The sequence below is a fragment of the Scyliorhinus torazame genome, unplaced genomic scaffold (assembly GCF_047496885.1).
Source record: "Scyliorhinus torazame isolate Kashiwa2021f unplaced genomic scaffold, sScyTor2.1 scaffold_825, whole genome shotgun sequence".
NCBI classification, from domain to species: Eukaryota; Metazoa; Chordata; class Chondrichthyes; order Carcharhiniformes; family Scyliorhinidae; genus Scyliorhinus; species Scyliorhinus torazame.
Window position 1 is genome coordinate 17,409 of NW_027308552.1, and position 16,329 is coordinate 33,737.

Here is a 16,329-nt window from a genome sequence, read left to right on the forward strand (position 1 = left end):
GCCATCAATTACCAAAGCCGGAATGGCTTTAATAAGGGATTGCTGTGGATCTACACAATGCAACATCATGTAGCGCTCACCACTCAAGTCTGACTTTTGTCTGCAAAGAATATTTTATGAAAGAGAACCTTACCCAAGATGGAAGAAAAATGTCTGAATGGTAACCGTGCTCACACAGACTATGACCTACCATATTCAGAGTGGTGATAAAGACTTATTGTCCTTCATGCATGGATCACAAACTCGGCATGCTGTAAGGAAAATGCATCACATGTTTCCACTGGTAAAATGCAAAGATTTTTATACCTGGCATGTGTGACATCAAAGCAGTTTTAGGAAATTGTTTCAGAGGTAGCGACAGAATACAACACATCACTTTTTAAATTTCCTAACTACGCCGTAAGGATTTTACAGGGTTTTTCTTGAAAAAGCTCCCCAGAGTTATTTATTAACATCCTCTCGCCTCTGCCAGGCCTTTCAGCTTTGGCCTCACAAACAGCTGCAACCCTTTGTTGCTCCAGCGCACAGGCAGGTAACAAGCTTTACAAATTTAAACTCAGCGACTTTAAAACAGGGACGGTGTCAAATTCTGACTCCGACAAAAAATGTACAAAGTTAATAGAGGTTAATGTCCGATTGTCATGATTGTTCTAATTCTTTGGGCGGAATTCTCCAACCGTTTGGATTCTCTGTTCCCGATGGTTGCATGTGATGGCTCCGATGGGAAATCCCATTGACAAGCGACGGGAGTATAGAATCCCACTGCCAGCTAAGGGCTGCTGCCGAGGAACACGCAACTGAAGGAGCGGGGAGTCCTGCCCTTGTGTTACAATCGAGTGTTTCCTCATTGATAAATAGGATATTACTAGTGTAATATAATTGTAAGTCAAGGTTTGTCAATAATCATGTGAAGCAGAGATGTTGGTAGAATCTAGCAAGTTGAGTTTAGAGAGTCAGTGTTGCTAAAAGGTTCAAGGGGGTGAAATTCATCATTGGCAACGGGCATTCACAAACCAACCCACCCGTTATACACCCAGCCAAAGTTGCGTTTCATCCCAAGACCTTCAACGTACATGTGCATATTATTTGAAGCGTACACATTTCTTAAGTTTCTCATTTGGTAGGCTTACATCTTGCTCTGTTCCCTTTCGCGCCTGTTTCACGGTGTCAGATGTAAACTACCCCAGTGATAAAGCTGACAAAAAGTGGTGTTGGTGGCTAATGGTTTAATGAAGGGTGATGAATACAGAGCTGGCCAGGCCAGCACTGAACTTAAATCGCTGAATGAGGTATATAAACAGCTGCACACGTATAAAATTTGAAAAGAAGGTAAACCTTTGTCTCTCTCTCGCCTGACTCAAAGTAGTTTTACATCCTGTTCACTAATCTAATATTGTCTTCATTTAATGTTGAATCTTAACCCTTTGGCAGCTCGATTTTAATTGTGTAATTATTGAAATGTCACCAATTAAACAATTGTCAATGTTTAGGTGTTGAACACAATAAAGTTATTGCTTCTGAGTGAGTGTTTCTTTACAGTGGAGTCTGCAGTATTTAGTTACAGTATGTTGTACCTTATAGGCTTTTGTTTAGAAGGTTGGAGAAAGGCGAGTTAACACAAAAAAACTGAGAAAATGACTTTATTGAATAATTACTCAGCTGCCAGAAGTTGCTCCAGAAGAGTTTTGAACAGAAAGACTCAAATCTTTCAAACTTATTTTATTATTTCGCCCAGGCCTGATTTGCTCAGCTTTATTGATGTATATAGGCTGGGAAGGAACATTCCAAAATATGGGGGTGCACACATTCAGGAAACTGCACAATTTAACAGAACTTTCAGATAAAAGCAAATTACTGCGGATGCTGGAATCTGAAACCAAAAGGAAAATGCTGGAAAATCTCAGCAGCTCTGGCACCATTGGTAGGGAGAGAAAAGAGCTAACATTGAGTCCAGATGACCCTTTGTCAAAGCTCTTCATCTTTAATTGAGATGTTCTGGAACCAAAGGAAACAATTTACTGATTAACAATTAAGTATAACTCAGGCGGAACCCAATTTCTAGTGAAAATCATGGTGTGGAGGTTTGAGGAAAGAGTCCTCTCCTCAAAGACAGGCCCCTAGGTTTGTGATCGTTACCAAGGACGCAGATCCTGAATCCACTGCATGCGCGGTCACAGACCCGGCAATTCTCTGGCCCTATCCACAGTTAAAGCCAGGGGCTTTACGCTGCCCAGGTGCTGGCCCCCACCAGATGGAGGATCGGTGCAGCTTTTACACGTTTTTTTCTGGCGCAAAACGCCACTGTCCCCACGCCAACATCAGCACTTAAGTCTTCAAATCGGAGAATCCAGTCTCCCTTGTGTCTGCATGGGTTTCACCCCACAACCTATGGGTACAATTGTGTCTTTTAAAAAGCATTTAGATAGTTACATGGGTAAGATGGGTATAGAGGGGTATGGGCCCATTGCGGGCAACTGGGACTAGCTTAAATGGTAAAAACTGGGCGGCATGGACTGGTTGGGCCGAAGGGCCTGTTTCCATGCTGTAAACTTCTATGATTCTATGAACCCAAAGATGCAGGATAGGTGGATTGGCCACACTAAATTGCACCGTAATTGGAAAAAATCTTTAAAAAAGAATTGATGGAAACGTTCGGTCTCCTGGTTTCAGATTTATTTAGATGAAGAAAAATGACATGTTAATTAAATGTCCAGTTTGCTATTTGTGCTGTTCAATACATATAAAAAGCAAAACAGATTTGTTGAGGACCTCCCACCCCTCTCATATTTTCTGCATTGGTAAGGACTTTCCCCAAACAACCATTTTCAAAAGTGTAACAGGAAGAAAATACTGCAGCTACTGGATTTCAGGTCAACAACCATTCATTAATCCTGGTCATCGACCTGAACATTCACTGTTTCTTTCTCCAAAGATGCAGCCTGACCTGCTCATAGTTTCCAGTATTTTCGGTGTTTATTCTCAAATTGCCGTTCACTTTACCTTATTTTACCCTTGGGGTGGCTGAATGACCTTCTAATTTGATTTTTCCTTTCGGTAGTGTGGTGATGTGTATCAATGTAAATACATGTAGGCTAGCTAGTCACTAGAGGGAGCACCAGAAACATCACACACACTCAACCAATAGATCAGTTAGATAGGACACGACCAATGGACATTCAAGATACACACAGAGGCGACACGACCACAAGAGGGCATTACACCAACCCATATATAAAAGGACACCACACACATGATCTGCCTCATTCCAGTGGAGACAGTCAGTGAGTAGAGACACAGGGTTGATTCAATATTACACCCACCATGTGGATTGCAGCAACTGGTTAGTCAGTCTGGGTCGCTATAGTAGGATTAGCAGTCGTGTCGAACCTGAGTAATAGAAGTGTAAATAGTTTAATAAATGTGTTGAAGTTATCTCCACGTCTGAACCTTCCTTTGTCAAGTGCACCACAAGGAAGCCGCTTATGTTACACCTACAACATAATAAATCATGGTACCAGGACTGAACTGTTTCAATCCATATAGCCATACCTCAGCGTACAGTGACAACCAGCAACGATATCCAGGCAAGATGTTTGAGATCCGGGTTCCGCAGCAGCTCCAGTGCCACGGTGATCTCCACGAAAACTGGCGGGTATTCCGGCAAATGTTTGAAATCTTCCTGGTAGCAGCCAAACTAGAAGACCTGGCTGATGCTGAAAGGACAGCTTCTCACCATCGCCGGTGCCAGAGCAGAAGAAATCTTTTAAAAATTCAAGTTCTCCAAAATGCAAAACAGGCAGTCCTGGATAAATTCGGCAAATACGGTGAGGAAAACACACTCCAACCAACAAGGGCGAGAGAAGCGCCAGTACTCACCACGAGGCCGAGATCCCGGAGCAGAGAACAATTATGATCGGCAGCCATCTTTCTCACAGTTGTGCGAGAAGCGCACAGAACGGGAAGGTCCGTTTGCGCATGCGCGAGACGCCGCGCATGCGCAATCACGAAAACGGCCATCGGTACAGGAACAGCGATTTGCGCATGAGCAAACGCTTCCTACGTATGATGTCACATGCGTCATGACGTCAGAGGCCCTGGACCACTCCCATTTAAAGGGGAAACATCCCAAATCAAAGAAAAAATGTATTAAAGCTGTAAAACATCCTTCACCTGGAATGACAGCACAATGCCTCAAATTGAACCAGGAAATGAAATTAACCTCCGAAGAACCCTGCAACAAGCAGTTACCTACGCCCAACCCAATGATTCGGACCTTGAATACTTTGAAACCGACCTTTACATTTTCTCTGGACCTCGCGAGCCCAATGCCAGCTCCGACGCAAACAGTGATGATGTGGTCTTAGAAGACAACGACTCAGACAAATCTTTCACCTTGGGAGGCTACCCCAGTACCAAATCCGAACCGCAGCTAGACGTGTTGCACATTGATGACCCCGACGACGAGTTCTTCGGATTTGAGGATCTTCAGCCCAGCAGATATGACATCCCGACTCGTGAGTGCAGGACTATGCTGCGGCCTGAAACCAAGAGACAGAGAGCAGTACAAGCCCACAGAGAGCGGCCGGCTGCCACACAGAACGTGGTCCACGCACCGCTCAGGGTTCACGACTCTACGAAAGAAGACACGCAAGACTCCACGCCGCAGTCCTTGCATGAACAAGTGACTCCAGTGTCATAAGCCTCCACAACGAGCTCGTGGACAGCCTCCACAACTGCAGAAACGCAAGACTCCGACACGCAGTCCTTGCAGGAACAAGACCATGAGGGTCTAGCAACCTCCTCTGACCAACTAGTGGAAGACGATGCAAGTCTGCCATGCTCAAGTAAACAGCAAAAAGACTATGACAGTCTACCACGCTCCAGTGCACAGCAGGACGACCATGACGGTCCATCATGCTACAGTGAAGAACAGTGACGATGACAGTCCAAGCCCAAATGAAGGACAACAGCAAGACAATGACAGTCCACCCACATTGTTTGCGCCAACAGATGAAGACTCGGACAATTTACCCAACCCAAGTGAACAATAAGCAGCTACTGAGGCTCTACCCACGGTATGTGAGACGAGTGACAACAGCATCCCACTTCCCGTGCAAGATGTGCAAAGTGACAGACCTCAGCTAGTGTGTACAGAGGCACTCGACGATCACTGAGACCACTGGTGACACCGCGATACTTCCACCCTCATTCGCTCGAACCTCTCCACAAGTCAATGCATTCCTGCATGTTCCGACTCCAGACGTGCAGCTTCAAGACATCTCAGCTGACTCCAATGAACCTGCTAAGACTCCGGACGGGAAGCATCAACAAACCAACACTGACTCAGTTAAAACTTGACCAGAGTACAGATGGGGAGCAACCAAACGCCGACTGTGATTCACGTAAGCCGGACTTTACTCCAGACAGGGAGTGCCGCAACCTCAGTGATGACACGCTCAGGGTGACAGCAGATGCCACAACGACAGGAGATGGATCACTTAATTACACTGAGTCAGTATTAACAAGCAGCGGCTACAGTCCGAGAGGAATACACCAATATTCACCACAGCTATATCCACACATTTTTTTCCACACCAGCAGTGAAGCCAATGACAGCTCATGCTGGACAAACCCAGTATTCAGGCATGCAGCAGCCAGCAGTCTATGCGAAATATTCTCAAACAGGCCAGCACTACGGATTGCCCACTAATGGAATCAAGACCGAAGGAGGACTACCGCAAGCGCACTCTGCACTACAGACTGGATGCCTTAGTTACAGCCCAGGATTTGCTGCACCCCAGCCTGGCCAGACGGCATATTCCTATCAGATGCAAGGTTCTAGTTTCACACCATCACCAGGTATTTATGCGAGCAGCAATTTGGTTTCCAATTCGACAACTTCAACGGTTCTCAGCAGGATCGCCCTGTAATAGAAGTGTAAATAGTTTAATAAACGTGTTGAAGTTATCTCCACGTCTGAACCTTCCTTTGTCAAGTGCACCACAAGGAAGCCGCTTATGTTACATCGAGAACATAACAAATCAGGTAGTGCAGGGAGCCCGAAGCTAACTGGCAACCACACTCCCACTATGGTCGCGACAAATAAATTGAGCACAGACTCCAGTCCGTATCACCGGATACATTTACTCATTCACCCACAAAGTTACAGCTCCATACATGTGGCCCAGTATATGCAAGAGTACGCAACAAGTACCAGGCCAAAATGAAAACAACCTCATTTGAAAATATCTAAATAGTTTCCAGGTTAGAAAAGGTTTTATTTGTGAATGAATCTCTCACTGCACTGGAAAACCTATAGCATTGTAAAGTGTCAGGCAAGGGACCTTCAGGAACAGTGGCTACAGCAATGTTTTGATTTATGCTCCTATTTTACACCTCCTATCCCCAAAGGGTCTCCAGCGCCCAGCCCACACCTGGGCCAGGGTATTCATGCCCCAGCAATCATAGGAAAAAGTGGAGGGGGGGTTAACCCGCCCCACTCATCTGGGTAAATCGTACACAGGTGGGGCCCTAGGGTCTCGGAGGCTGCAGATCCCGGAGCCACCGGTAGTTATATACATCTGACTCCTGGTTGGATTGGTCGACCTCCCGCATTTGAGTCACAAAGCTCAGCAGCCTGACTGGCAGCTGTTCCTGAGGGAGGGGCACCACTGGTCTCACTGGCTCTGGATAGTCCTCGGGGCACCTGTTCCACCCGGAATCCATACCGGCCTGTCTGCAAAATTCCAGATGGAAATGACAACGATTTCCCTAAAGGACCTGACTCACTTTGCTCCAACCGGTTCCTGCTGGTCACGTATCCTATCCCCGGTGCCGGGAGAGTGTGACCCGGTGGTAGCGGTTCACTAGAACAGGAAACAGAGGAGGCGGGGTTCTGGGGAACCAGACGTGTCTTTTCTCATTCCTAGTTTGAACATACGTCCTGGCAGTGTACATGTCCTGGCAGTGTACATGTTTTGCCAGCCACCCACACAGAGGGTGTCCGCGATGGAGGTCTTGCAAAATTGCTCCCTGGCCACATTTGAATGTACAGAATGTATTGTAAACGGAGAAAATGAGAACTTCCAAGTGGCCTTCCTACAAACCATTCTCCAGAGATTTCAGCTAACTGTGTCTCATCTATCCGCCCCTGAGTAATGTGCAAATTTAGAACAAAAATGACAACAGGAAATATGCTTGCTGTAAAATTTTATTCATGGCAAAATAAATTTGGTCCCAAACAAAGCAGCCAGCATTTGTTAAGCCATTTTTCTTGTTGAAAATCCATGGACAGGAAACAAAGCAGGAGCCCTCGTCATATTTTCAGATATATTCAACACACAAGTCAACATAATAATGTTCAAAGACCTCAAACAAACGCATCTCTACCAGTTTACATCAGTTGTACGAGGTCTGTTACTTATATCAGCCTAGAGATTACCAACACAAATTTATGCAGATCTGCATATATAAGCCACCATTTCAGAACAAGTTATAACATACTGTGGGTTTTAGACATCACAAAACCAGAAACCTACTATGAGTGACTTGATTGGCTTGTAATAAATCAGAATATTTCTGTTCCTCTTTGCTGATGTTCCAAGCAGGAACTATTAAAAAGGTGTTTGGCAATAGTTACTGCACATTAACTTCTTTAGCATCTAAACTGCCACCATTTAATAAGATTTTTTAAAAAACCTATATGTGTACTAATGTACAGACATTAAACACCTCGTCAAAATCTTCAACATTGCAGTTCCAGTTTTAACTTGGAACAGATTTTTCCACAGTTGTTCAATTTATCCCAGTTTTGCTACTTTCTAGTATTTCTGAAGCTAATATTTCAATATTTATGCACATTATAAACCTGCATGGTCACAAATGCAAGTCTGCAGAGAAAGATAGTTTCAGCAATTGCACATTTTACTAACAAACTCAATCTCCGGCACCAGTGGAGAATTCTGTTTTCCAAAAATAGGTTATTGTAATCTAGAAAGTATGCATTCTGGCAAATACAACCCATTGTAAAAGCCAGGTTCTGCCCAGAAGGCCCTAGTGGACCTCCTGCCACACACTATTAAATCCTTCTAACCTTGTCCAAGGTCGTCACACTGGCACGAGTCACCAACTCTGATACTTAAAACTTCCCAATAGTAACCACTCAAAACACAATGGAATAAAAGCAGTTCACGTTAAAACGCCAACCTTCTGCAACTGTTGGCTTTACGTACACAGCTCCCCAATGAAACATGGCTTTTAAAAAAAACAAGGTTCAACAACAAAACCTTGACATTTCCACTCTTTCAAGGGGAAATTCAGCTCCATCAACTGGCAAGTGGAAATGATAAGCTTTTAAACCGTTTTCCTCATCTGACCCATGACCTGTGATTTATGCAATACATGCATATTTCACAATGAACTCCCAATTCTACACTAGTGCCACTCACATTAGACTGGAGGTGCACCATATGTGTAGCAGATTGCTGAGGCAAATGGTCAATTCAATTTCTAGATGTAATTCATGAAGACGAGATTACAGATAACTGATTAAACAAACTTGCAGTAAAAACTCAAGATAAACCTTCTGGGAAGCCATCACATCCCAACAGAATTTGCATTATTAGGAGGTTCTTTAGTTCCACTCTTCAACTACAGGACATTATAAACAACACTACCATGGAATGCAATCTGTTCTTTCTATAGAGAGGTGAACAAAACCAAAGATTGGATTCTAATTACAAGCCATTCAAGTGACATTCTAAACATTTCAACTACACTTGTACAGTTAGATTATACAAGACTTACTTTACTGCTGGTCTGTAGGATCAGAAAACCTCAACTATCAGATTTTGAGACACCATGCATTTTACTGAGAAACCTTAGAAATTGGGAGGAGAGATAACATGAATAGGCTTTTGGTGCAAGAAGACACGGCTCTGACTTTCTTAAAAAACAAAAACCTTGATCAAAATTACAAACTTTTAAATTATAACAACCTACACAAAAATCTTGGAATCTTAATTGCAGCCAGGAAAGACCAGCGACTACAGCAAATTAGCTCCAGATACAGACTCAGTTTTCTTCCTAAACGTTTTGTGGCTTTTCTTAAATATTTTAAATACAGAAGTAGAAGGTGGGGATAAAAAGATGTTTAATTCTTTGGATTTAGCACTTTGGAATCTGTTTGAGTGCTTTTAGTAAAAATCATAAGTATACAAAGCTTTCTCTTAAGTTACTTTAAAGATTGATGGGGGATACCAGTGAGAAATTTGCTGCCAACTTCACTTTACTTCTGGGCTTCTTGATAGGACTGTCAGTCACATCCACGTGCAGTGGTCTGGTTTCGTGTACATCCTCAGGTTGACACACAGTCACAATATTTTCCTTAATCTGGTTGGTAACACTGCTGCTGGTAAAAGCCTCTTCGGTCATAGCTGCAGGAAGGACAGTTTTCTCCTCCTCTGTCAAGATCAACATGTCTGTTTAGAAAGTTGTACAGCATTACAACACATTTTGAAAACTTGACCATTCGATGTCAAACGTTGCATTCTACTCCTTGGCATTAAAACTTCAGATGCCAATTAGCTAGATAGTTCGAGTCTTACATTTAAAAACATCTCCCAGCAAATGACCAGCTGCTTTTATAACTAACCAACAGCATAATTTATTTTTCATGGGACGTGGGCATCACTGGTAGGACCAGCATTTATTGCCCATCCCTAATTGCCCTTGAACAGAGTGCCTTGTTCGGCCACTTTAGAGGGCAGGCAAGAGTAAGGATGGCAAATTTCCTTCCCTAAAGAACTTTAGGGTAGTCGGTAGATGATAGTTTTATGGTTATCGTGACTGAAACTAACCAATTTAAATTCCACCAGCTGTTGTGGTGAGATCTGAATCAGTGTCTCCAGAGCATTAGCCTGGGCCTCTGGATTATTCGTCCAATGACATGACCACCACACCACCGCCTCCCCCTACCTCCTCACCAGCTGATTGTTATTGTTATTTTAAGTGCTGCAAACTACACAAAATTTAAGTGTGTAAAAATGTAAAACCAATTTCGTCCCATGGGTCGCTTTCAGACAAATAACTCAATTGAGAGCTTGGGTAACAGCTAAAGTTATAATTCCCTGTAATTAGCCCAAATCAAATATGGCAAAATGCCTGTGTCAAGACAGCACGACTGTAGTCTATCCAACACTGCTGATGGGAAATAACATCATGTGCTTTAAAATGAACCAGTCAATGCCACACAGCAGCCTTTATTTTCATTCTGTGCTCATATTCTCCACGATTAATATTTAATAGCAATTTCATTTGCTCTCACACTCGGGTCCTCGCTTGATTATTCTGCTTCATCAAACCCAAAATCTTCCACCCAATCCATTGCAAAACTGCTTGCTGGTATTGTGTGCTACTCAGCCCATGAGTCCCTTTCCTGAGCAGAGCCAATGGGCTAGATCTGGGAAATCAGAGTAACTAACTAGCAAATTAGGGCAGCACGGTAGCATTGTGGCTAGCACAATTGCTTCACAGCTCCAGGGTCCCAGGTTCGATTCCGGCTTGGGTCACTGTCTGTTCGGAGTCTGCACATCCTCCCAGTGTGTGCGTGGGTTTCCTCCGGGTGCTCTGGTTTCCTCCCACAGTCCAAAGATGTGCAGGTTAGGTGGATTGGCCATGATAAATTGCTCCGTGTCCAAAATTGCCCTTAAACTGTTGGGTGGGGTTACTGGGTTATGGTGATAGGGTGGAGGTGTTGACCTTGGGTAGGGTGCCCTTTCCAAGAGCTGGTGCAGACTCGATGGGCCGAATGCCCTCCTTCTGCACTGTAAATTCTATATAAATTCTATGAAATTAGAATCATACGGAGCGTCAAGACAAGCAAAAACAAGCTCAAATATTTTTGAAGGGATTATTCTACAAGCATGGAAGTTATACAAAGTGTTGGAGATAATGTGAGAGGGTCAGATGGAGAAGGAAAGACAGAGGTAGATAACAGCAATAAGTAAGGTGATGCAGTCTTTTCTGTCCAAACTGAAGTCGCATCCCAGAGCTTTTGAGCACAAAATCTAGACTGATTCTGATGCAGTACTGAGGGAGTGATGCTTTATTTGACGTGCTGTCTTTTGGATGAGTTGTTAAACCAAGGCCTTGCCTTCCCAAGGTTAGCAGAAAAGATCCCGTGGTACTATTCTAAAGAGAGGTGTCCTGGCCAATATTTATCCCTCATTTAACAGCAGATTACCTGGTCAAATCTCATTGCTATTTTCCGGTTCCTTGTTGTGAACAAATCGGTTGCCATCTACACTTCAAAAATATTTCACTGGCTGTAAAGCATTTTGGAATGCCATGGTCATGAAAGTGTTGGAGAAATGCAAGTCTCTTTTTAAAAACAGAGACTTGCATCAGGCAGTGTAGTTTTATAAGCAATGCAATATTATCGAACATTAAATACTTTTACTACTTATCCATTTGTGAAGGATTTTAATGCATACTTAATACTTTGCTTTGCAGAGATTTAATCCATTGTCTGGAGAAACTTAAAAAGGAAAGACAAGGACCCGGGGTTCGATGCCGGCCCCGTCACTGTCCGTGTGGAGTTTGCATTCTCCCAGTTCTTGCGTGGGTCTCATTCCACAACACAAAGATAAGCAGGTTAGGTGGATTGGCCACGCTAAATTGCTTCTTAATGGGGGAAAAAAATAATTGGGTACTCAGTGTTTTAAAAAAAGGAAAGACAAAGGTTTGCTCTCAACCTGCAACATTAGGTGACTGTTCCTCAAACTGAATAAGATCGGCGTTTTCAAGAATAACCGGGTCTGGTCTGAGCTGAGGGGACGGCAAGCATGATGGGACGGGTCCACACAGCAAGTCAACGGGAGATCGGTTACTAAGGCAGAGAAGTTCTTGTTCAGGCTGGTTTGAACCTAAGAAAAAGTGATACAAATTACAGGTTGTGCACATTACTGAACATATTTAACAGTCAACACCCTATCCTGCAATACCTTCCCATAAAAATCTCATACAACACCTGAATTTTGGAACAAAGGGTACATTTGAAAACTCCATATCTGTATTACATGTTATGAGTTTACAATAGCAATAAAATACCACTGTATATCATAAAACTGAGTACAACAAACACTTATGGTTTTAACAGATATTTTTCAGTCACTGCTTCGCTGAACATGTGATGATTTGGGGACTTTGCAGGATTCGGGTGCATCTAGTGGCTTCTTTATCTGGGGCTGGTTTAGCACACTGGGCTAAATCGCTGGCTTTGAAAGACGACCAAGGCAGGCCAGCAGCACGGTTCAATTCCCGTACCAGCCTCCCCGAACAGGCGCCGGAATGTGGCGACTAGAGACTTTTCATAGTAACTTCATTGAAGCCTACTTGTGACAATAAGCGATTTTCATTTCATTTCTTGAGATTTGTCTTTGATCCCAAAGAATATACCACGCCGTTTCAATTTCAGTTACTAAAGCACTACACATTCTGGTACTTGGAGAGAGGGTTGCATATTTTCAATATCCAAGTTGCTTCACAGCTTTCCAATAGCAACTCTGGTCATCATGGAGCAATTTGGCCAGCACTTTGTGTAGTAGAACTAGTGTTCTTTGTAAGCATCACCTAGTTCTCAAATAATAGCTGTTGTGGGATTGCACCTATACCAGTGCTAGGAGAACTCACAGGACTAAACTTTTCTTTTGCATGTTTGCGAGACTTACTTCCAGTTTTAAAAGATTATTTACTTTCGGGATGTGGATGATATTGGAAAGACTGGCATTTATTACCTGCTCCAAGTTGCCCTAACAGGCATCAATCTTGGAACCACTCCAGAATTCATAGAATTGTTATAGCACAAGAGGCCATATGACCTATCGTGTCTGCACCAGCTCGTCAAGTGACCAATTCACCTAGTGTCATTCTTCCGCTTTCTCCCTGTAACAGTCCCCACATTCTTCCTTTTCACAAAACAGCCTAATTCCATTTGATTTAACCTGCCTCCACCACAAACGCGTGGTGCATCCCACACTTTACTACTCATTGCGTGAAAAAGCTTTTTCTATTGTCACTTTTATCAATCACATTAAATCAGTGCCCCCTTGTTCCAGATCCTGAGCGCGAACAGTTTCTCTACTCTGTCCAGACTGCTCTGATCCAGGCTATCTGGCGAATTTGCTCTCAGAATGCGGTTTTAAGTTGCTGAGCCAGTGGCAATAAGGGGTCACAATGGAGAAAGAGTTGGCGGTGACAGTATATGGGGTTCCTGAGCTAGAAGGGCATCCAATTGTTGCAACACGTTGACTATGAAATCTATTACACTTACAGGAGCTGCCAGTTTCAAACTCCTGTGTCTCGTTGTCATTGGAGTGGTTTACGGCCAAGGTTACTGGTCGCTTTGGGTCTTCTGGTATCTGTTCATATTCTTCAACCAAAAACGCAGGGGAACAACAAGTGGAGCTATTACGAACTGCCAGGAGCAAAGGAAAGAAGAAAAAAAATAAGACCATGGAACCACGGTAAAAAAAAATAACCCGAAAAATTAATTCACAGTCAGAAGGACTATTTAAATACACAGCAATAGCATTTATTAAACACATTATTTTGCTTTCCTGGTCTCCAGAGTTAGTAATTTTCAAGTAGAGCAGCTTTAAAATGTTTCTCCAGACTTTCCTTTCAACAATTACCGTAAAACAAAAATGGAAAAAACAGGACTTAAAAAGCAGAAAACCTTGTTAAATTTAAAATAAACTCTACCTTTCATATCATTTTTTAAAACTACTATTCTTTTGTGTCCATGTCCTTTTATCCAGATGACCTGTTAAAAATTGGAAAATATTGTTAAGACAAAACTCCACAGATATTATACTAAAATATTATCTAAAAAAGGTGTTCCTTGAAATTCTGGCTGACATTTCATGTAGTATGGTCAGCGTTGTGTTGATGTTCTTTCGTATAGTGTCACTCTTGGCCAAGATCTACAGCACTAAGTGGCAGAATTTGCAAGAGCTATCTGCTCAAAGTTATTAGATCTCTGGCTCAAAATGGAGCAGGTCGCCAGGGACAAAATTCAGCTTAAAAACTGCACAAAGGTTACTTCACAGTGAGCAGCAAGGCAGGGGGCTTTCATTCTGTTAAATAAGCTACTTTTGAATCCATGCCCAGGGGAGTGCATTGCAACCCACAAACAGGACAACCAGCATGGCTTCAGAATGAGTTATAGTATCAGCCATTCCACAATGGCCCACATTTTGGGGCTGAATGATGAAGGAGTGGCTCTTGCCATTCACCTCATGTACACTGGCCTATAGGTTTAGTGCGCTTCTCATCTGGCAGCACTATAAATTCAGCACCCTCTATCTGAGTGGTGTCTTGCGAAAAACTAAATATAAACTACATTCAAAACATTATACAGGAAGGATTGGAAAATACACAAGAGCAAACTAAGAAAACGAGATTGAAATAAAAATCTGAGACCAGTCACATTACTGTTTCAAGGCTAGAGAGGTTGTTCTGCAGCAACCATCGCTTACAATGCCATTAAAAGCTTAAGTTACTGAACATTCCCCAGCCTTTTATAGCAAGAATAGGGGACAATTTGCCATAAGACAGAGTCCATCAGTGAAGACTGCAACAGCACAACCTGTGTGGGACAGCGTAGCACTGATTTTACTCTTGGATTTTCACATTTAACTGCACATCTGTGGCTGCATTTAGACCCCTGCACATCTCATGTTTTACCAATGTACAAAAAAAATCTCCTGAACAGGCTATTACAATGTTGCAGATGTAAATGGATCTTGATGATTGGCAGACAGCTGATGAATATAATAATCACCATTAATCCGCACAGCAGCACAGATAGATTTGTTATTTAGTTCAGTTAGCACAGCACTTTCCACTATACTCCACTATACTTGGAGTATAGTGTCACACTTGGAGTATAGTGTCACACTTGGAGTATAGTGTCACACTTGGAGTATAGTGTCACACTTGGAGTATAGTGTCACACTTGGAGTATAGTGTCACACTTGGAGTATAGTGTCACACTTGGAGTATAGTGTCACACTTGGAGTATAGTGTCACACTTGGAGTATAGTGTCACACTTGGAGTATAGTGTCACACTTGGAGTATAGTGTTCAATTCTGGTCGCCACACTACCAGAAGGATGTGGAGGCTTTAGAGAGGGTGCAGAAGAGATTTACCAGAATGTTGCCTCGTATGGAGGGCATAAGCTATGAGGAGCGATTGAATAAACTCGGTTTGTTCTCACTGGAACGAAGGAGGTTGAGGGGCGACCTGATAGAGGTATACAAAATTATGAGGGGCATAGACAGAGTGGATAGTCAGAGGCTTTTCCCCAGGGTAGAGGGGTCAATTACTAGGGGGCATAGGTTTAAGGTGAGAGGGGCAAAGTTTAGAGTAGATGTACGAGGCAAGTTTTTTACGCAGAGGGTAGTGGGTGCCTGGAACTCACTACCGGAGGAGGTAGTGGAGGCAGGGACGATAGGGACATTTAAGGGGCATCTTGACAAATATATGAATAGGATGGGAATAGAAGGATACGGACCCAGGAAGTGTAGAAGATTGTAGTTTAGTCGGGCAGTATGGTCGGCACGGGCTTGGAGGGCCGAAGGGCCTGTTCCTGTGCTGTACATTTCTTTGTTCTTTGTTCTTTTTGTTCTTTTGATGGAACCTTCTACTGACTGGCTAAAATAGCCAATACACACGTTTAAAAATGAATTCCAATCCCCAAGACCTAGTCTCACTAGAGACAGAACAGTAAGAAGGATAATGCTGAGCATTCAAAAAGGGGGGCGGGGGGAGAAAGAGGGAAGAGAAAGAATAATAATAGCCTATTGTCACAAGTAGGCTTCAATGAAGTTAGGGGAAGGGATTGAATTTAAACTTTTTGTATTTTAGGGTTCATTTTAAAATAATGGGACATTTATCACTGCAACTTGTCTCACAATCACAGTATGCCAAAAATAACCAGCAGTCCTCAGGAGACTAACATGCAGCAGGTCTCTGGAAAGGGTTAAACAAAAAGACTATTTCACAGTTTTAAGAGCAACAGATAACTTGCAATCAATAGGCACACTTACCTGTGGTATAGCAATAAGGAGATCCTCTATACTTGCATACCCATATACTTTAGGCTGTAGTACTTCACCTGTGTACTTGTGGTAAGTAGAGGGAAATTCTGTCAGGAAAATCTGCTGGTAGTGGTAGGTGTGTAGCAAGGCTCGCACATTTTTAGCAAACTGGTACACCTTGGTAAGTTTCACATATTCTTCTCCTGTGTCCTCAGTGACTATCTGTCA

The 16,329-nt window shown here is 43.0% G+C and overlaps 1 protein-coding gene across 3 annotated transcripts in view; it reads right to left on the reverse strand.

The window, feature by feature from the left end:
• Positions 1–7,192: 7,192 nt before the first annotated feature.
• LOC140406735 (meiosis regulator and mRNA stability factor 1-like) overlaps positions 7,193–16,329 on the reverse strand; it is a 55,259-nt gene continuing 46,122 nt past the window's right edge. For 2 of the 3 annotated variants that reach the window (XM_072494683.1, XM_072494684.1), the window contains 5 exons: positions 16,111–16,323; positions 13,762–13,822; positions 13,331–13,474; positions 11,754–11,924; positions 7,193–9,479 (listed from right to left, as the gene is read on the reverse strand). In XM_072494683.1, coding sequence (XP_072350784.1) covers positions 9,238–9,479; positions 11,754–11,924; positions 13,331–13,474; positions 13,762–13,822; positions 16,111–16,323 — 831 coding nt within the window. In that variant the 3' untranslated portion in view covers positions 7,193–9,237. The remainder of the gene's footprint in view (positions 9,480–11,753; positions 11,925–13,330; positions 13,475–13,761; positions 13,823–16,110; positions 16,324–16,329) is intronic. The other variant, XM_072494685.1, reaches the window with a different exon arrangement.